Raw genomic sequence first — 21,898 nt, forward strand, 5'->3', positions numbered from 1 at the left:
TGATTGACGATGATGATTATTGGTTTTTAATGTTATATTCATGTGCAAATTAATAAACCAAATAAAATAAATCTAAACAACTAATCATGCAAAAAAATAGGTATTGTATTATAAGTTCTATCGTGTTTATTTTTATTGTAGATAGTATTCTACAGTGCTGCAAAGAAATCGGTAAACATTAGGGATGGCGGTTTTTGATAAAACACCGGTTTTCGGTCATACCACTTTTCTTTGTTTACGGTTTAACCTGGCGGTTATAACCGGCCAAAAAAACCGGTTTTTGCAAAAACCGGTTTTCGGTTTTTTTAATCCAATAAGTTACAATGTTATATTTACAATGCACTTTAGTTTGCGATACTCCACTCGACTCGATACTCGATATCAATATGATCAAAATTAGTACTATCGAAAGAACATCAATATCAATATAAATAAAACACAATTTTTAATAAAACCGTTTTAATCTATTAACTATTATATTTATTTTTTATTTTATTATTATTATATATTTATTGATTATTATTAAATATAATATAGCGTAAGATTAATATATACATATTGCAATAATATACAATTTAACATAACCATTTCAACTTATAACAAATTTCCCAGACTCTTCAAATGGGATTTAAAAAAAATAATATCAACATAAATATTTTACTTAAAATTAAATTGGACAATGTAATTTATCTTTTATTTTTACTATCATCAAAAAAATTATCATGTATTTCTATTAACACGTTTGTTTATTTTTATAATAGGTACATTTTAACTCATTTAATACCTCCTGTATGGGTGTATCGTTTTGTAAACGTAGGGAAATCCTTGGAGATTCGTATTCGTAATCGGTAATTCAATAATCATAGTCAGAACATTATTTTGGTAATCAGAAAAAGTCATTCACACACTTTCAATGTCAAGCGTCAAGTGTGAAAAATAGATGATGTTTGCGTCTTCTTCAACCAGATCACTTCTTATGTAAATATTATGATTACAAATACCTTTTAAACGAAATATTATAATAAAACTTAATTGTTTCTGGCTGCTGAAAGTTTGCACTTTCAGTTTGCTTCTGTACTTATAAAATAAAATTTTAATTATGGTTTTGTTTGGAGTAATTACTTGAGAATAATAATTATGATTGGGATCCAAAATAATACCTAACCTAATCCTAATCACCGTAAAAACCTAATAACCGGTTTTTATTTTAAAAAGAAAAAACCGGTTATAACCGGGACAAAAAACAACCGGTAAAACCGGTTACTGCAAAGTAAAAAAACCGGTTTTAACTTTAAACCGGTAGGTTTTTCCCATCCCTAGTAAACAGTAAAGTATTGAACCTAAAAAATTCTAATTTTGATCACTTTTTTGTAATTTTGTAAAATTTTATTTCTTATGATACGTACTAAGTTCTTATTTTACTTTTAATCGTTTAATTATTATAAATTGATTATAATAAGACCTAAAACCAACTGCAAATAAGGGCTTAGTGTGAACAGTAATTTTTAGTCTAGTACAGCTGAAACATCAACAGATATCTCCTTATATTTAAGTATAACATCAATAAAAGTAGCAAGGAAACCAATTCCAATAATAAGATTTTACCTTTAAATACTTCCTAAATGAATGGGAAAATTAAATGGCATTATACCAAAATTGAATATTAAAGACCTTAAAAGTATAAAATAACTTTATTGACACCTTGTTTTCATCGAAGTGCCGGTGTTTTGAAAGTTTCAAATAATTTGCATTGTGGTAGCTACCGATTTTTAACTAAGGGTGGCAAAATTTTAGATAACTGTAAGTTAACTACAATTCAACATTTGTTGACTGTAGGTTTCAAATAGGTCATTTATCCTTGTTGATTTTTCTATACAGCCACTACTTAACCTATCCTAAAAGTACATCATAGATTAATCAAATGCTACATTTGATCAGTGTCGTTACATGGCGGCATTGATGGCATCTGGACCCTGAAGATTAACATCGCCTAGATGCGTTTGAGGGGTGGTTTCATAGAAGAATGCTCTAAATACGCTGTACAGCGATGCAGCCCAGTGAAACTTTGTTAAATAGATGAAATGCCTTTCGTAAGTTATTGAAAACTATTAAAATAAGAAAAATTTTATACCTGCGGCATGTTCTTAGAGAAGAACGGTAGAGAATTCTTCAGCTAGTCATAGAAAGTAAAATCGAAGGCCGCAGATAAATCCAAAATCAGAAATCATTGCTCAAGAACATTCGCGATTGGACAGGAATACGCAGTGCCCAACAACTATTTCTATTAGCCAAAAAAGATGAGTAAGTTGCTAATGTAATTGCCAACATTAAAGGACCTAATATGGATCCGAAAGAAGACACTGTAACAGGAGAGACTCTTTTGCACACAATTGAATTCAAATTAATGAGCATCCTTTATCAACTTTCCTCTCAGCCTATGGTTGTCTCTCTTGATAAACCTCTAGTCGAAGCTTTAAAGGCCATACACCATTTTAAATATTCATAAAGAATTTTATAAATCAATTGTCTCACATAGCTTATCCTTGACGTAATCACATCAAACATCAAAATAATTATGCATACATTATAAGATAACAACTACTCTTATATATTATTTTGTAAAAAAGTACAGCGTAAGTGTGTGTGGTAACAAAAAAAGCAGATACAAAAATCGTATTAACGAAGCATGTGTTTTTTACCTAACCAGATAATAATAAAGATGAGAGTATGATTTTAAAAATTTCTGTTCAAGAGGAAAGTCATTTTTTATTTTCGTCGTTGCTTCTGGTTAAGTTGCAATGCATCCTTTACCTAAATGAAAGAGAAGATATCTCCCCGAAGTACATATTATAACAACTGCAGCAGTATAGCAGCCCCTACACAAAACTGGAAATTAGCTTAAGACTAAAATAAAATGGTAACACCTCCAACCAAGATGGAGAAGCTCATTATTAGATGTAAGATCGCAGAGGGTAGCAGATGCACCAACACACCACACACTGCTACGAGCAAAACTGAAAATCAGACTAACTGCCAAAGAGAAGCACAAGGATAACAATAGGATCAGATACAACACGCAATGGCTTGACAATGAAGAAACAAGAAAAAGATACCAGGAGGAATTCGACAACAATATAGGAAGAAAAGAAGTAGTTAACGAAAATATCGAAAAATCCTGGACAAAACTTAAAAACAGCTATCAAAGATACAGCCGAATACATCCTTGGCAAAAAATTCAGGAACAATAAACCGTGGATTTCAAAGAATTCTTAAGACAAGATTGTACAAAGAAGAGAAATTAAAAAAAAAATTAACAACAAAAGAAGATAGAAAAAACGAACTATAAAATAGGAATACAAGAGAAAAGACATCGAAGTCACAAAGAGTTCAAGAAAAGACAAAAGAACATACTACGATAATTTCGCAACAGAAGCCGAACAAGCTGCAGCAACTAATGATATGAGGAAACTTTATGAAAACACAAAGAAACCTGCCAGGAAATGGACACCACGTAACACACATATTAGAGATAAGGATAATCAAATACTAACAGCAGAAAAATAAATAGCAAGACGATGGATGAAGTATTTCACTGATTTGTTTAACCATAATGTGAATTCAATAGAAAATATTGAGAAAGAAGAAAACCCGGAACCGTTAGATATTGATGTCTCTAACTTCAGCCAAGAGGAAATAATAGAGAGTATAAAACAACTCAAAAAGGGAAGGCAGCAGGTCCAGATGATATTGTAGGTGAGCTGTTTAAAGTAAACTCTGAAAAAATGACACGTTTACCGTTTAAACTATTTGAAAATATATGGAGTCAAGAGAAAATTCCCAAAGAATGGACAGAAAGCATTATAATCACTATCCCGAAAAAAGGCGACACCTTAAAGTGCGAGAACTGGAGACCTATAACCCTCTTATTTGTTGCGAGTAAAATAATAACCCGTATCATGTTTAATAGAATGAAAAATAAAATAGACCAAAAACAAAGACCAAATCAAGCTGGCTTCCGAGCAAATAAGTCATGTATAGACCAGATCTGCACGCTCAGAATGATCATCGAGCAGTCAGTGGAATGGCAAAGTAAACTATATCTAAACTTCATTGACTTTAAAAAGGCGTTCAATATCCTACATAGAGAAAAATTGTTGGAAATAGTAGAGAGTTATGGGATACCGGAAAATTCTTAAAAATGATGAAGTTGTTTTAGGAAAACACCACAGCAAAAGTATTATACGACCGGAATTTAACAGAATCAATCGATATTAACAGCGGTTTTAAGCAGGGTTGTATACTGTCTCCCACTCTGTTTATTATTGTCATGGACTGGCTTATGAGAAAAAGCAGCAACAATAAAACTGGGATACACTGGATTACCTTTGAATAATTAGAAGATCTTTAATACACAGATGATGTATGTCTACTTTCAGCAAAGAGACAGAGCATGCAGAAAAAAAGTGCAAAATTAGCCAAAGAAGGTAAAAAAGTGCGTATGGAGGTAAACATGAATAAAACTGGATTAATGAAGACTAACACACCGAGAGACATGGGCATACAAATAGAAAACCAAGTTATTGGTTCAGTGGAAAGAGTTAATTGCCTAGGAAGTATACTGAACACGACAGGAGGAGCAGAGGAGGATATCCAGACACGAATTGGCAAAGCACAGACAGCATACTATATGTTAAATAATATATGGAAATTTAATGAGATAAAACTGGACACCAAAGTAAAAATATTCAATAGTAATGTAAAGGCAATACTATTATATGGATCACAAACTTGGAGAGTAACAAAACACAACACTGGAAAGATTTAATCCTTTATCAATAAATTTTTACGAAAAATTCTAAGAATGTTTTGGCTTAACAGAATCACAAACTCAGATTATGAAAAAAACGAAGCAAGAACCAATACATAAAGAAATAAGAAAGAGGAAATTGGTTGGCCATACTCTGCGGAAACCAGACACAGACATAACAAAACAAGCATTACAATTCCAACCTCCAGGAAAACGGAAACAGGGGAGGCCGATAAATACATGGAAGAAAACAATTATTAAAGAAGCAAAAAACGTCGGCCTAACCTGGAAAAAGTTAGAGGAAAAGCACAAGATCGGTAAAAATGGAGAATGACAGTAGATGCTCTATGTTCCAGTGCGAATGAAGAGGAAAAGTAAGTAAGTAAGTAACATCTCCAACATCTCCCCCTACTTTCAAATTCAGCTACAATCCATCCTACCAGCATCGGCCAGCAGAAGTCATCAAAAAGTTATCCTGTTAACTACATGAATCCATAAGTGTCAATTTCAAATTTGGAAAGCATCGGGAGATTCATATTAAAACTTCATTATATTCTTTTAATGTACAATAAATCCCTCTCTCTCCCTCTCTCTCTCTCTCTCTCTCTCTCTCTCTCTCTCTCTCTCTCTCTCTCTCTCTCTTTCTCTTATGGCACTACAGCCCAAGTCGGGCCCTGGCCTCCCCCAACATACACCTCCAAGTATCCTAGCTACTCTCCTCCAGTTGTCTACCTCAATATCTCTTTAGAATCGCTTCTCACTTCGTCTATCCACCTCTTCCTTGGTCTTCCTGCTAGCCGACGTACCACCATAGTTCCGCTAAGCATTCTACTGAGGTTGGTACAATAAAGATGATTAGTTAATATTATATTTTATTTGTCCCTTTCAGAAACTCATTTTTCAAGTTTTGCGGCCTACATCTTTAAGACCTAGGCAAGCTGCACACCAAAGAAACATGAAACGAAAAACATGAAACATGAAACATGTTTCATTGAAATAAAACACTGCTAAACAAATCTCAAAGTCCGCCTACCAATGAATCAAGTTTGATTCATGCTCATGACACATTTTTATTTTCTGAGAGTTTCATAAATGGCCGGACGTATATTTGTTTGGCAGTGTTTTATTTCCATGAAACGTAATTTAAGTTTCATGTTTCTTTGATGTGATCCTTACACTTAAAAGACTGAGCTGAACGAAGCCGAAACAATTGGCTTTCAATGTTACTTGTTAAACTTGGGCTTTTCTTGTTAAACATTGTCCCCACCTTTATTTGGGTACTCATATTGCCACACATTTGCAATCAAATGTCACTTCTAATTTGTATTTATTTCTAAATCATTCAGAAAAATGTACGCCTTTGATTTCCCAAACGTCTACACAGCGATTGTAGAGTTAATATAGGATTGTCTTTGAATATCCGCAAAATTATAAAGAAAGTTTCCGTTAGGGGAAAGGCCAGAATCTCTTTATTTACACACCATTCGGATCCAAGCAAACAAATTAGTGATTTATTATCTTTCTCTTTCTCTTCCAAACATTTCTCCATTGCCCTACACTCAGTTTTGAGGTGTCTTAATTAAGTTTACTCTCCAACTTTTCCCCTGACGAATAACAATTGTTATTGAATCACGGCCAAAAAGTTTGGGATGTTTCGAGAGATTGCTTAGTAAGATTTTTTTTATTTGGGAACTCTGGAAATTAGCCAGAGGCGCTACGGTCGGAGGTCACCAAGTTATGTTTAATAATTGGTCTCATCTAATAAATCTAAATCTAATAAATCAATTGCTTTTTGCTAAAATCGCAGTTTTGATTTAAATAGTAAAACAGTTCTAATATAATAGCCAGCACAAGTTGGAATTGTATTGAAATATGAATATTAGGGTGGGTCGAAAAAAATAATGTTTAATTTTTTAATCGCTGTACCGCGGAAAACTTGCCTTTGGGAAATATAAATAAAATGCAAAATAAAATAAAGTTATATATTGAACCCCCAGCTAGCGCATCATACTTAAAATTTAGTTTTTTTCAGAAATGAAGACATTTTTCAGTTATTTTTCCAATCTTTAGCCAATAATATTTGAACGTGCTATAGTGAAAACTGTTTAGTTAATAGTTTAAAAAATATAAAATAAATTTGAAACAGACAATATTTTTTAATTTGCGGTAGCGCAAAATACTCAAAAATTGGTAAAATTCACATATTAGCACCTCACAAGAAGGTGTGGTCTAATATGTTGTTGGGTGTTATTAGCACAATCCATTTTTTGTTCTTTTATTTTACACTCCATTTAATTGGAATAGAATTATTATAGTGTGTTTAAAGTTATAAAGGATATAAATAAAACAACTTATAATGTTAATAACATGTTTAATTGAAAAGAAAAATGAAACCAAATTGTAGCCAAACAATGTAAACAAATTAAATAAAATTTTGACTTTAGAAGGAGTCTTCTACTCACTATTTCTGAGTGGATACGTTGAAGCTGCGCCTGCTGTCAAACTTTGGCATCGAAGCTCTGGATGCTACTGCAGGTCTTATGAAACCATCTCGTTCCTTAACACCGACGACTTTTTTAGATGCTTCAGTCACTAACTTGGCGCAGCGTTCCACGGCTTGAAAACCGGGTCCACTTTCTCACTCTCGATAGTTGACTACAGCTAACAGTGTTTTGAGACTGTATGTAAAAGTGGAAACGCGTTCAGTTGAACATAAATTGTTAGTATCCTTCATTCTTATATCATACATACAAGTATGGTTCAAAATAAAAAACAGCAAATACATAACAGATGTACTGAACACGTTTTTGAGGCTATCAAATCAGCCAATTAACGTAGTTGATTCTGTAATCGAAAGAAATGCATTTTTTCCCATCCAGAAATTTTGTTACTGATTGATGAAAGGAAGTACATAAGATAATTAGGATTCCGAAGAATAATCAAAGCATTTTGGCTAAAGAAAACAGAAATAATTAGGGTTTTTTGACCTTTAAAAATCAACTTTCATGCGACTGACTATACTGAATTAATTTATTGAAACATCACTGAAATTACACCACCACCACTGTTACGGAGAGTCTCCGATGATGAAGTTTGGGCTAAAATCACTGCTGGTGAAATACCCGAGGATTGGAACTTTGGAAAATTTCCATGTCATACTCAAGCCGTGGAACGCTGCGTCAAGTTAGTGACTGAAGTATCTAAAAAAGTCGTCGGTGGTAAGTAACGAGATGGTTTCATAATGCCGTAGCATCCAGAGTTTCGATACCAAAGACTGACAGCAAGCGCAGCTTCAACGTACCCACTCATAAATAATCAGTAAAAGACTCTTTCTAAAGTCAAAATTTCATTTAATTTGTTGTTATTGTTTGGCTACAATTTGTTTTTTTTTTGTTTCAATTAAACATGTTATTAAAATTATAAGTTTTTTTTTATTTATATCCTTTATAACTTTAAACACACTATAATAATTCTATTCCAAATAAATGAAGTGTAAATTAAAAGAACAAAAAATGGATTGTGCTATTAACACCCAACACAACATACTAGACCACTCCTTCTTTTAAGGTGCTAATATGTGAATTTTGCCTATTTTTGAGTATTTTCCGCTACCACAAAAATTAAAAGATATTGTCTGTTTCAAATTTATTACCTATTTTTTAAACTACATATGAACTAAAAAGTTTTCACGATAGTACGTTCAAATATTATTGGCTAAAGGTTGTAAAAATAATTGAAAAATGTCTTGATTCCTGAAAAAACTAAGTTTTAAGTATGTTGCGCTAGCTGGCTCATGGCGGTTGACTATATAAATTTATTTTACTTGGCATTTTACTTATCTTATATACCCCAAAGGCAAGTTTTCCGCGGTATAGCGATTAAAAAATGAAACATTATTTTTTTTTTCGACCCACCCTAATGAATATAATATATTTCTTTGTTAACTATTATTTGTTATAAGGAGAATAGTAAGAACTTTGTTAATAATGTGTACCTACAAACATCTCAAACTTTCCCCGTCTATGTTGTTACTCGTCTTAATGGATTCTTTTGAAACAGAACAATCGTTATCATCAAGAAATTTTGCAATCACTATTTGACTGTTTTACGTAACAGCAATTCAAAACACGAGATGGACTGTTTTGGGAATTATCGAGAGAAAAGTCTTCATTATATGAATTAAAAAAATACAGACGTACTCACAATCATTTAATTATCATTTCGACGACCGGTTTCGATCTCTACAATAAACAGAACATCTTTAAGTCAGCGTTACAAGTGATTAAATGATGCCCTTGCAAGGGATGATTTGTAAGATCATCAGTAACATGGTTTCAAGTCCAGATTATGCTAGCAGGATACTTATGGACTTTAAATCATGTTACTTATGACCTTACAAATCATCCCTTACAACGGCATAATTTAATCACTTGTAACCCTGACTTAAAGATGTTCTGTTTATTGTAGAGATCGAAACCCGTCGTCGAAGTGATAATTAAATGATTGTGAGTACGTCTGTATTTTTTTTACTTCATTTAAAATGAACTCACATATGCAACTCATTCAACATTCTTCATTATATATTCTAGCGGACATATTACCCGACACGAGATTTGCATTGGTATTCTAGTAACAAAACAAACAGGCCTTAACTTTAAACCCATAAACAAGAAAATATGACATGTTGTCTGATTATTAAAGAAAAATTCTTTAATTTGCTTACTTAGTGTACACGCACCTCAGAAAGAAGAGGACGGCGAAAAAGACGAATTCCGTGACATCTTAGACAAAAAAATGTGATTGAGGTCCACGTCATGACGTGGCAAAGAGAAATTATTCCAGTTAACTATAAGACGTGAGAGCTTACAAAGAGACTCAAACGATACTAGGTTGAGGCTAATAATTAGCTTTACAAGAATCAAAAATATGCTGGTAGAACGAACAAAATTTCCTCATAAAATGATACACAAAAAATTAAGAAACTCTCTGAGATGGAATACGTTAACCCGATATATCACATCCTGATAGATGCAAAGTATACTTCCTACCTCATGCAAGTAGAAGCCAGAAGCTACCAAGGTCCAGTACGTGAATTTACAAAACCTATACCATTTCAGTCACGGCAGCGACTGAATTCGAGTAGGGTTTGTATGCAGAATATTAGTTAAATATCCTATGCTATTTCGGTCCATAACTTAACTGTATTGGTGTAGGATTTGCAAACGAAATTTTTGGTTATTATTTAGCAAATATCTATACTGTTTCAGTCATGTAAGTAAAACTAATCAAATATTTACTAAGTGGAGTAAAATTAAAATGAATAATACATATTTGGATAATATTAAAAATTAAAAAGAAATGAATAATTACCAATGTACGAATATATACAGTATGTCCCTGTAAGTTGGAACCATATTAAAACTTTTTTATTATTGACTTTAACGAAAAAATATATTTTTCATAAAAAGTTGTTCATGGTCTAAAACCGAAGATGCAATCATCTGATATTAAGTTTTATTAATAGTATATGAGAGATGTCAAAAAATATGAATTGCTTTCAAGAGTAACGTATCTTTATACAGAGAGGGGCTAAATTATGGAATAAATTCATTTCCTCTAAAATGGACGACTTGTGAGAAAAATACCGAAACACGTCGATTTTTATTTTTAAATTATAATTTTTTGGCATATATTTCATAATAGTGACGTCGTCCATCTGAGCGTGATGACGTAATCGATGATTTTTTTAAATGGGAATATGGGTCTTGTGGCACCTCATTTGAAGGGGTGTTCAATTCTCTATTCAGTAATATAAACACAAATATCATTATTTATACAGGGTGGCCAAAAAAATAATTTTTGAATTATATTAATTGACAAAAAATAAGAATGTACGCAATTTATTTAAATCAAAATACTTTCTATCGCTGTCAGAAAATAGAAAAAACTGTTTATTTGGCAAATAAACATTGGCTTTTGGCTTAAATTACTCGTAAATATCCAAACTGCCAAGAGGTATGTACGTGGGAGGTTGTTTGTGATTTAATTTAAGCAAGAAAAAATGATTATTTGTGAAATAAACATTTTTTCTATTTATTGATGACAATAAAACGTATTTTGAGTTAAATAAATTACATAAATTCTTCTTTTTGCGTCAATTAATTTAATTAAAAAATTATTTTTTTGGTCACCCTGTATAAATAATGATATTGTTTATATGACTGAATATAGAATTGAACACCCTTTCAAATGAGGACAAAATCATCGATTAAGTCATCACGCTTAGATGGTAGACGTCACTAGTCATCGATTAAGTCATCACGCTTAGATGGTAGACGTCACTAGTATGAAAGATATGCCAAAAAATTATAATTTAAAAATAAAAATCGACCTGTTTCGGGATTTTTCTCCCAAATCGTCCATTTTAGAGAAAATGAATTTATTCCTAAATTTAGCCCCTCTCTGTGTAAAGACACCTACTTTACTCTTAACAGAAATTCATATTTTTTGACATCTCTCATATACAATGAAATTTTTTGACATCTCTCATATACAATACTATTAATAAAACAATATTAGATGATTGCATCTTCGATTTTAGACCATTCAAAACTTTTTATGGAGAATATCTTTTTTGCGTAAAATCAATAATAAAAAATTTTTCCATATGGTTCCAACTTACAGGGACATACTGTATATATTCTTACATTAGTAATTATTCATTTGTTTTTAATTTTTAATCTTATCCAAATATGCATTATTCATTATAATTTTCAAAACATATCTAAATTTTATGATATACATAATAATAAATCCACTTAGTAAATATTTGATTAGTTTTACTTACATGACTGAAACAGTATAGACATTTGCTCAATAATTACCAAAAATTTCGTTTGCAAATCCTACACCAATACAGTTAATTTCTGGACCGAAATAGCATAGGATATGTAACTAATATTCTGCATACAAACCCTACTCGAATTCAGTCGCTGCCGTGACTGAAATGGTATAGGTTTTGTAAATTCGCGTCCAGTACTGGGTTCCCCAATAGAAAGAGGAAGTGGGAAGACAGGGAAAACGATCAAACAACTAAAAACAGACGGAGTCGTCATGTGTACACAAAAAGAAGAAGATAATTAAAACCTACAATCATAAAATGTTAATGTTAAAACCTTCAGCATACATTAAGACCATACGTACAAATAACGGTGTGAACAACAGAGAGAAATTAATCTAAATATGTTACTAAATAAAAATTAAATTAAAATATAATGAAAGAAATTATAACTCAATTAAATCATTTTTCCCAAAAATAGTAAATTCCCATTATGCTAAACACCCACCCGGTATTCTTGAGAAACAATTACAAATGGTTATAAGAAAAATGTTTGACGTTCTTATAGTCTAAGGTCCCGCTGCAAAATCATTTCACTAATTTTGAGTAATTTTTGCCAAACTTCCGGTCATAACTTTTCAAACGGAAATGACATCAAAACCTGAACTAAATATTCGACTTCGACTTTTCAATAGGCGATGATAATCTGAGACTTTCTTCTTCTCTCTATCCAACTCTATCCATTTCTGTCCAACTTTGGACAAAGGCCCAAATTTCTACTACAACTTTTTAACAGGAAGTGATGTAAAAGCCGGGCCTATCTATTTATTTTCGTCTTACTAAGGCTCATCGAGTAATATATCGCTTGTACTATTTTGGCGACTTTCAAATAGTACTTTCAGTTGCAAGTCTGGAACCGAACGTCCGAGGTTAAATTTTTCATCTTTAACACATTCCTTCAGTTATAGGCTCTCTACGCATCCGTTGTCATTCTATCGGTTCTAATAATGTAGGAGTTTTATTGGCGGACAGACAGGCATAAAACCGGAAGTATATATTTGTTTTCGTCTTGATAAGAAGTGCCGAATAATATATCGTCTGTACTATTTCGGCGACCTTAAGAGTATAACCCCGGTTAATACTCACCTCTAATACCACATTTGGGTTATACGCTCTCACTCGACACCCCATTTGTGATTATATCTGTTTTAACCTTTAACTACAAGCGCTGGCGTATGTTGTACGCCAGATATAAGAATTCTACTGCAAATATATTTAAAAATTTAATTTTTGACCTTGTTTATCTCTCTAACTTATCACTGGAATGTGCTTTACAATTTGGTTTTAGTTTCGTTATAATCGGCGTTCTGGGAAGATCGTAATTTACAGTTTATTATTTGTTGTTTCCGGTGGTGGACAATATACGCCACGATTATATTAATATAAGTCGTAATATAAGAACATATTTCAATTGTTTTTTAGTCATTATGGCACAAAATATATTTTCCTTTATAAACAATACTTTTTCTCCTGTAAAAAATCTCATTTCAAAAAATTTTTTATTAGTAATTTTATTTATCACGGAATCCAGTTATTCCATGATTACAGTTATAAATCCCAATTGGCTTACTGAGAAGGAACTCCAAGTATTCACTGTTGCCGAATAAGGTTTATAACAAACAACTAAGTGTATTTTTTCAAAAAAAAACAAATCCGCTGTTTTACGTGTATTTTCTTGTTGCGTATAAAGTACGCCACGCGTGTAGTTATGTTATAACTTGATGCGCGGGTAGTTAAAGGTTAATAACAGAGGAGTTATATTCGCGAACACAAAAACGTATGGACAGACAGGAAGGAAACACGAAATATACATTCGTTCTCGTCTTGCTAAGGCACATCGAATAATATATCGCTTGTAGTATTTCCGCGACTTTCAAACACTACTTCTGGTTGCAAATTGTTTAAAGTCCTTGGCAAAATTTTTCACCTATAATACCATCCTTCCTTTCATGTAACACCTCATTTGTCATTCTAGTAATATGTTCTAATGACGGAAGAGCTGTGTTTACAGACGGATAGACAGACTTAGATAATTAATGGTTTTTCAAATTTTTATCAAATTGGGTGAAACCAAAGTATACGCTTATGCATCACGAGCTTAAAAAGTTACCAAAATAATAATAATACCTGTTTAGCCCTGGCTGTGGAACAGTTGCGGCCTAGTAGGCAACGGCACCTTTACATGCATGTGGATGATATTTTATTTAAATCATAATCAATTTAACCAATAGGCCAGGAACCGAACCTTTTCACCTCGCAATTTTTAGAGAATGGATCGATTTGCTTGAAAATTTGAGAATAAGTAGTGCATAGTCCAAGGATCAAAATCTATATGATTCCAAAAGGTGCTTTTACCATGGGGGTTAATGCCACCCCATCTCGGGGGTGGAAATTTTTTATTATATTTTGACCGCAAAAGTTGATAAAAACATTTATTCTAAGCAAAAAAATGTTCTATATATTTTTTTTGATAAAATTAATAGTTGTCTGTTTATTCGCTGTTTAAAGTGTTAGTTTTGTATAGAAAAAATTAACCCTTAAGTACTAACACACCGTCTCTCAAACGGCATCGTTTGTTGAAAGTGGGATATTTCCCTTCCTAGAAAAATTTGAAGGTCATCCGTTTATGACTTTTCAAGTTGGGTTGTTATTTACTAGTATTGAATTCGGCAATTTGCTGCAGGTTGTTATTCGAAAGATATTTAGACTCAAAGTGTGATTTCCGTCTAATAGACGGGGTGTTAGTGTTTGTGCCCAGTTCGTCATTAAACATAATGTGCCCCAGTTCGTCAAAAAGTTCAAATAAGGGGATAAAGACTATGAGGAAACTCTTTTGAAATGACTTGATGAGGTAGAAGACGACGTAAGCGAAGTGGGATCAATTTGTGATGAAAATGTTGCCACTGACTACCATTGCTACACTGTACAAATTTTAGTGCCTGTCAGTTTTTTTTTGTTTTAATATTTTTTAAATTTTTTTTATTTTCATGTTTATTACTCTTTGTTTAACTCGATTATAAATTTTTATCAAGATTCTTTAATTTGTTTCATTTTTATCACACTTTTTTTCAGGAATAAAAAGTCGCACAGACAATCCTTCCATTCTTGTTATAATGTTTTGTATTTTAATAAATACAGAAAAACTAGATCAATTACTGTGTTTTTTAGATAAGTAATACTTTCAGTAAGTCATCGAAATATTTTTTTGCATTATAATATTTAACAAAAGAAAAATAACCAGTAAAATGTGAAACCCGTCTGTCAGGCGGTTAGTTAGTGTTTGCGCCATTGATTTAAGATGTTAGTACTTAAGGGTTTATTTTTCGATATACTCATTTACGATTCACTCAATTTTTGGCTTTCAATTTTTTTTTCAAACCAAGTTCTTGGGAATTAAATAACCTACAATTGTTTTTTCGTATCTCTGATGCTAATCTTTCTATTCTGAAGAAAACGGCATTTTTTACCAAACTACAAAAATTTGTTATTCGCTTTTAGGTAACTCCAGTTTTTTAAAAACTAATTATTTTAAGCCAGTCAAACTTCTAGAATCTATTAATAATACACAAATAAATAAAAATAAATAAGGCCAATAACTAAAAACACCGCTAACTTACATTATTATGCTTCCAATAGGATTTCTCCTTTTTTTGTTCCAAAAAACTATATTGATTTTTAACCGTAACTTTTTTTTTATCTTATAAAGTTAACTAAAAAATGATTTTGTAGGCTTTTATAAGATTCTATAAGCCTATTAATAGTAAATATTTTTAACATTCTGAGTCGCAAAAAGAGAAGACATTGAAAGGGTTGATAAAGGTGGTTTTTGCATGTTATTACAAGTTTTAATAGTCAATAGCTCACTCAACACTCACGGCTTTTTGCAGTAGAAAAAATTTTTGCAAACCAGGCTCTTGAGAATTAAATAATCTACAATTTCATAGTAAAACATTTTTCGTATCTCTGATTCTAATATGGCTATTCTGAAGAAAATACCATTTTTTGCAAACTACAAAAATTCATAATTAGCTTTTAACTCCATTTTTTTAAAGCTAATTATTCTAAGCCGGTCTAATTTAAAGCTAATTATTCTAAGCCGGTCAAACTTCTGGAACCTATTAAAAATACATAAATAAAAAGGCCAGATAAGGTTAATGACTAATTTTAGTTAGGGTGGTGATTAGGGGGTTGCTTGCGATCACTTTTTCGCTGGAAAAAATGGGTACTGACATTCTTTTCATCATAGGTCAATTAATTTTTGAGCTAGACACTTTTTGTTTCTTTTTGGACATAGATATTTTTAAGTACTTTAAATTAGTTTTAACAAGTTTTCCTCGAAAAATGCATAGTCTTCCCGTCTTTCGACTTTGAAACTACAATATTTAGCATTTAACGGAGACGAGCAAACATATAATAAAGTATAGCTCGATTACTATTGGTCTTAAAGTAAATTTAAAAACACGGTTTTGTTTATTTTTTCAGAAGGTACATTTTTGTTAACCCGCCATTACACGCGCTATGAGGGAATCCCTCACCATATTTGTTTATAACCAATGAAATTGTGTAAACTAGTACGATAACCTTAAGCACCCAGGAATGCCTTTAGCATAGTTCATGAGAGGGTATGAAAAAGTTATAGGATATTTCAGGCGGTCAGTGTGCTGTGTGATAGTTGAAAGAAGAGACATCCCTCTTCAAGTGAGGGAATTCCTCATTGCGCGTGCAATCACGGTGAAATCACGTTTCTGTTATCTCAAAGAAACTTTTAGGTTTTTATTTAATATTTAGGTAGGTTTAATTAAAATATTATTGTTTGGATTAGGTTAGGAACAGTGGCACAGCGAGGGGGGGTTTGGGGGTTAAAATCCCACCCAGAGCATATAAAAATATATATAAAAGAAGGTAGGAAAATGTAACTTGTCTTTCACAAATAATACAAAAAACTTTCGGTGCCCAAGCAAACCCCCCTCCCCCCAGAGGAAAATTCTAGGTGCGCCACTGGTTAAGAACCCATTTTTAAATTTACCTATTCTAATTTGGAAATAAGCCACAATTTAACTTGAAAAATTGATTTTATTGACGTTTCGAATTCCACCTCGGACGTCGTTATCAAAATACAAAATATTAATAGTTAATTACAAAAATGCCACAAAGAAATAGCTTCAGAACGGTTGTTAATTTTAATTTGTATTTTTAGTAAAATGAATTCGCGTAAAGAACAAAAGAACGTTAATTTTTTCAGTGGCTTGCTGAAATTGAAAGTTAAGGAAACTTGCTTTTGATCTATATTATTTTTACTTTTGTTTTGTTAAATTAATAAAAAAAATTGGTTTACGAGACTTTCTATAATATGTCAGTACAACCCATTTTATATTTATACATGTTGACATTCATTTTTCCTCGAAATAAGTCAAATTATGTAGGTAAGGGCGATGCTCATACGCGTGCAACCACGTCACAATAGAAGACGCGTGTAACGGCGGGTTAAATAAAGTTGTTTTGATATAACGAAAACTTTTAAAGTTATTAGCAGAAAACCTATTAAATACACTGATTTTTTCGATATAAAACTAACACATTCGATAGCGAATAAATCGAAAACTATCAATTATAACAAAAAAATGTATAGAACGTTTTTTGCTTAGAATGAATATTTTTACCAACTTTTACGATTAAAATATAACAAAAAATTTCCACCCCCGAGATGGGGTGGCAACCACCCCCATGGTCAAAGCGCCTTTTAGCATGATATGGATTTTGATCCTTGGACTATCCACTACTTATTCTCAAATTTTCAAGCAAATCGATCTATTCTGTAAAAATTGCGAGGTTTTGTACTATTTTAAGCTTCATTACTTCGACTAGAATTTTTGTTTTCAAAAATTAACTACCTTAATTAAATTAAAACTATTTGCGGTCACTTTTTAACTAACAACCTGTTATTAATGTATGTATTATTTTGCAGTGGCATCTCGTACTATTACAAAGGAATTACCAGATTTCTTTCGCATTATAATTGACCTTTCGCAGATTGCCCCTACTACTAGCAAAACACACGAGACGCAGATTCAGACACTCGACCTCGCAAAGACGCCAACAAAACTTCTATCATAATTAACCTAGTTTTACGGTTTTATAATTTTTTTGTTGGGAAGTAAACATTTTAACAATAAAACGTCCATAAATATTTTTCGAAAAATGTCAAGTGAAGACGATTTGGACGATATAAAAAATCTGAACGATATTCTCAAGTCTTTTGTAGATATATCAAAATTAACTAAGACCAAAATAACCAGGTTAACAGCTCCAGGAGAGAATTACGGAAGTCTTATGTTAAAACTCGACGTAACTTTAAAATCTGATGAAAATTCGGAAAGTGATCTTCATCTGGTAGCTAAGAAAATTCCTCCAAGTGAGTTGTTCAGAGAGAACTTTAATATACAGGTAACGTTTCAAAATGAGGTAGCGATGTATCAGACAGTGGTGCCAATTTTACAAAGTTTTCAAAGAGATTATGGAGTGAAAAACGTGTTTAATTGTGTTCCTAGATTTTATGGTGCCAGGATTAATTTGGATGGTGGTAAGCAGGTGGACACTGATGCTGTACTTATTCTGGAAAATTTGTTCGCTAACGGTGAGATTTAAACGTGTTTTACTTATTCAAGATTCTTTTTTTTTCATATATTTGGACATATTATAGACCAGAAAAATTAGCTCAATTAAAAAAATGATATCTAAAGATTTATGGTGGAAAGTAGTGGGTGGGATATAGTATACAAAATATAAATAAATTTAAGAACTGAGAAGTCCCTTATGTGATTTGGGGGAAGGGGTTAAAAGGACGAAAATTATTTTTTTTGTATTAGGGAAAATTTGCCATAGTATTGAAAATTTTTAAAAATACACACTTGTAGATTATATAAAAATCTACAACTTTTGTAATATTTAATTTTAACATTACCGCGAAAAATTGGCAAAAAAAAAGAAAATCATCTTTTTTCCATGTTCTCGCTTTTTTCCTTTTTATTTTTATAAAAGTAGTTTTATTTTTGAAGAGCGCTAGTGAAAATATCTGCTTAATTGCCACCAGTATTTTTCAGGATAAAACTCCAAAATACTTTGAGATATACGTGTTTTTTCAAAAAATTCTCCTTTTTAAAAATAAAAATTTAATTGTGGATTTTTGTTGTTTTCCTATAATATTTACTGATTGGACTAACTATTTGACAAAAAAAGTTGTTTGTTTTTTATTTTCGGGCCAAACTTGACCTCGTCTCAAACAGTTCCAAATACAAAAGCAGCAGATAATATAAAAATCTACAATTTTTGTTATATAACATTTTAAACTTAATCTCAAAATTACCGAGAAAATGCCCAGAATTTTGTTTTTGAAATTTCCTATTTTTCATTTCTGTGAGGGTTATTTAATTTTGATGAAAGATGATGAAAATATACTTTAATAATATGTTCTTAATTATCACAATTTGTTTCAGATTAACAAATTCCAACTTGTTCGAGATATTCGTAATTTTTCAAAAAATTCCTTTTTTCAAACTAAAAATTCCATGGTGAAGTTTTTTCCTTTACTTCAGCTAGAGCTGGTTTTCTTCGCTGACTAATTTCTGAAAAGAGTACCAGGCTACTAAATTGTGTGGGAAAAAATAAAAGAAAATATATTTAACAGTTTAAAAAAAATTCACATTGTACACCATGAAAAGTTAAGTTAAAGATCTATATAATTATTATATATTAGTAATAATAAAGACATCATATCACTTATTCTATGCTGAAAGTTTCAATGATTTCAAAAACATCTGTTATTATTTATATTTAACCTTGATATAAGATTTGTCGATCGTACTTGCTGTCTTTATTTATAAAAATTATTTACATTGCTATGTAGATTCCAAAAGTTTCTTTTAAAGAAAATCCACAAGAAAATAATTCCCCTGTAGCTGGCTCTATACAATCAATCACACAAAATTTAATGAAAAACCCTTTATAAAAGATATACAATTTATTAAAATCCCTGTAAGGGCTGCATCACACAACGTTTTCGATATTTAAAATATATCATCTGTGTTTAGAACTGGTTGATCCCAAGCTGAGCCACCAAAGGAATCTCAATGGACCCAATGTTACAAATGTACAAATTTTGGAATTTTAAGCAACTGTGCTAATTTTAATATTATTAATATCTGTATATTTTTATTACTATAGTTAATTCACGTCTTCTTCTTAAAGTTCCCTCTCCTATTGGAGGTGGGATATCATAATGGCTATGGTCACTTTGTTGGCTGCTACTCTGAACAGTTGTAATGAACTACAGTTAAACCATTTTCTAAGGTTCCTCAGCCAGGAGATGCGTCTTCTTTCTATGCTTCTTCTTCATTGGACCCTTCCTTGCATAATAATTCTCAGCAACTCATATTTTTCTCCTCTGGTAATGTGACCCAAATATTTCAGTTTTCTAGTTTTTTAACATTGGTAATCCTTTGAACCCACTGCATTTTCAATATTCTTCTGTAACACCACATTTAGAACGCTTCTATTCTCCTTATGTGTTGTCTCTTCAATGTCCAAGCTTCCATTCCGTATAGCAATATAGAAAATATGTATAGCATCTTAGGGCTCTCAATCTGAGAGGCAACTGAAGGTCTTTGTTTGTAAGCAGTGTCTTCATTCTTATAAATGCTTGCCTTGCAGTTTCAATTCGGACTTTAATTTCTTGGCTTTGGTCATTTTTGTCATCAACCTAGGTTCCCAGATATTTGTATGTCTTCACTTTTTCTATTTGGGTTTGCTCTAACATTAACCTTTCATTTCCATATTCTGTTTTTGGGACAATCATAAATTTAGTTTTTTCTTGTTTATTTTTAGTCCGTATCGAATGAAATAATCGTTAATTCTATTTAGCAATTCTTGTAGCGATTCCAGGGTGTCTGCCATTATAACGGTGTCATTAGCGAATCTTATGTTATTTACTATTCTTCCGTTTATAGAGATTCCATCACTTAGCTCCGCTATCGCTTCCTGAAAATATGGCTTCACTGTACAGGTTAAACAGTAGCGGCGACAGAACACAACCCTGATTGACACAACAGATTGATGATAATTCGTAAATCTCGTCTGTTTATATCTCTGTTTTTCAATAATTCTATTTCATTAATTTTTTTACATTAAATTAAGTAGTTTATTTATATAATTTTTTTAATTTCAGGATATACCAATATAAACCGATTACAAGGTTTCGACCTAGAATCTATCAAACTTGTTCTAAAAGACTTGGCTGAGTTTCATGCAGTACCTTTAGCACTAAAACTTAAGCGACCTGAAGTATTTGAACGAGACATCAAGAAATATTGTAACGATTTCATATTCAACAAGGAATTTCACACTATCTTCTGGAAACCAACAAAAAGCATTCTCCTGGAAAAGAAAGAATTGGCACCAATAGTGGATAAAATTAAATTGATATGTCAAGCTGATAAGCCTGCTGTACGGGAACCTTTTGCGACATTGACTCATGCGGACTTATGGTGCAATAACTCCATGCAAAAATTTGGACCAGATGGAAGTGCTTTAGAAAACAAACTCATTGATTGGCAGTTTCTATCATATGGTTCTCCAGCATCTGAATTTTTATTCCTAGTGTTAACCAGTACTGAAACAAACATTTTAGTTAATCATTTTGATGAACTGATGCAGTTTTATCACACACATTTTGTTAAAACTTTGGAAGACCTACAGTGCGACACTATTCCATTTAGTTTATCAAAATTTATAGAAGAGATCAAAAACGAGTGTGTCTTTGAAATAGGACATGTCATACAGTTTATTTTGTTTATTGTAACTGCCAAGAAAAGAGATGAAGAATTAAAGCTGCCAGAGGAGAGTGATAGGCTAGTGGAGACCGTAAGTCAACAAGGAAAGGAAAAGGTGTGGTTTATACTGGAGGATTTTGAAAAACGGGGGTGGCTATGATCGAATAAATGTGATATCTTTGTGACAGTGAAAGGATTGTTAAAGTTTAAACTAATTAAAGTTTTGTTTAAAATGTATTCGTCTGTTGCTTGCTTTAAATATTTTATTTGTTTCAAAATCTTGTAGAACTTGTAGATCAGTGTTCGTAGTATCAAACAATCTTCTTTTTTTTCTTAGTATCTATTTTTAATATAGTGTTTGTTTGACTA

General features: G+C 31.8%; 1 protein-coding gene across 1 annotated transcript; it reads left to right on the forward strand.

Annotated features, from left to right (window-relative positions):
• Positions 1–17,747: 17,747 nt before the first annotated feature.
• On the forward strand, positions 17,748–21,898 carry LOC114348183 (uncharacterized). The gene is made up of 2 exons (XM_028298802.2): positions 17,748–18,339; positions 20,926–21,898. Exons 1-2 carry the CDS (start codon positions 17,904–17,906, stop codon positions 21,687–21,689), a joined length of 1,200 nt encoding a protein of 399 aa, XP_028154603.2. The 5' UTR covers positions 17,748–17,903; the 3' UTR covers positions 21,690–21,898.

This window comes from Diabrotica virgifera, chromosome 7 (genome assembly GCF_917563875.1).
Source record: "Diabrotica virgifera virgifera chromosome 7, PGI_DIABVI_V3a".
In the NCBI taxonomy this organism is placed as follows: domain Eukaryota; kingdom Metazoa; phylum Arthropoda; class Insecta; order Coleoptera; family Chrysomelidae; genus Diabrotica; species Diabrotica virgifera.

What these genes read in the sequence shown, in the direction of transcription:
- LOC114348183 (XM_028298802.2), top strand. Translation starts at nt 17,904, where the DNA reads ATGTCAAGTGAAGACGATTTGGACGATATAAAAAATCTGAACGATATT. An exon ending in GGAAAATTTGTTCGCTAACG is followed by an intron (nt 18,340 to 20,925) that starts GTGAGATTTAAA and finishes TTTTAATTTCAG; the next exon opens with GATATACCAATATAAACCGA.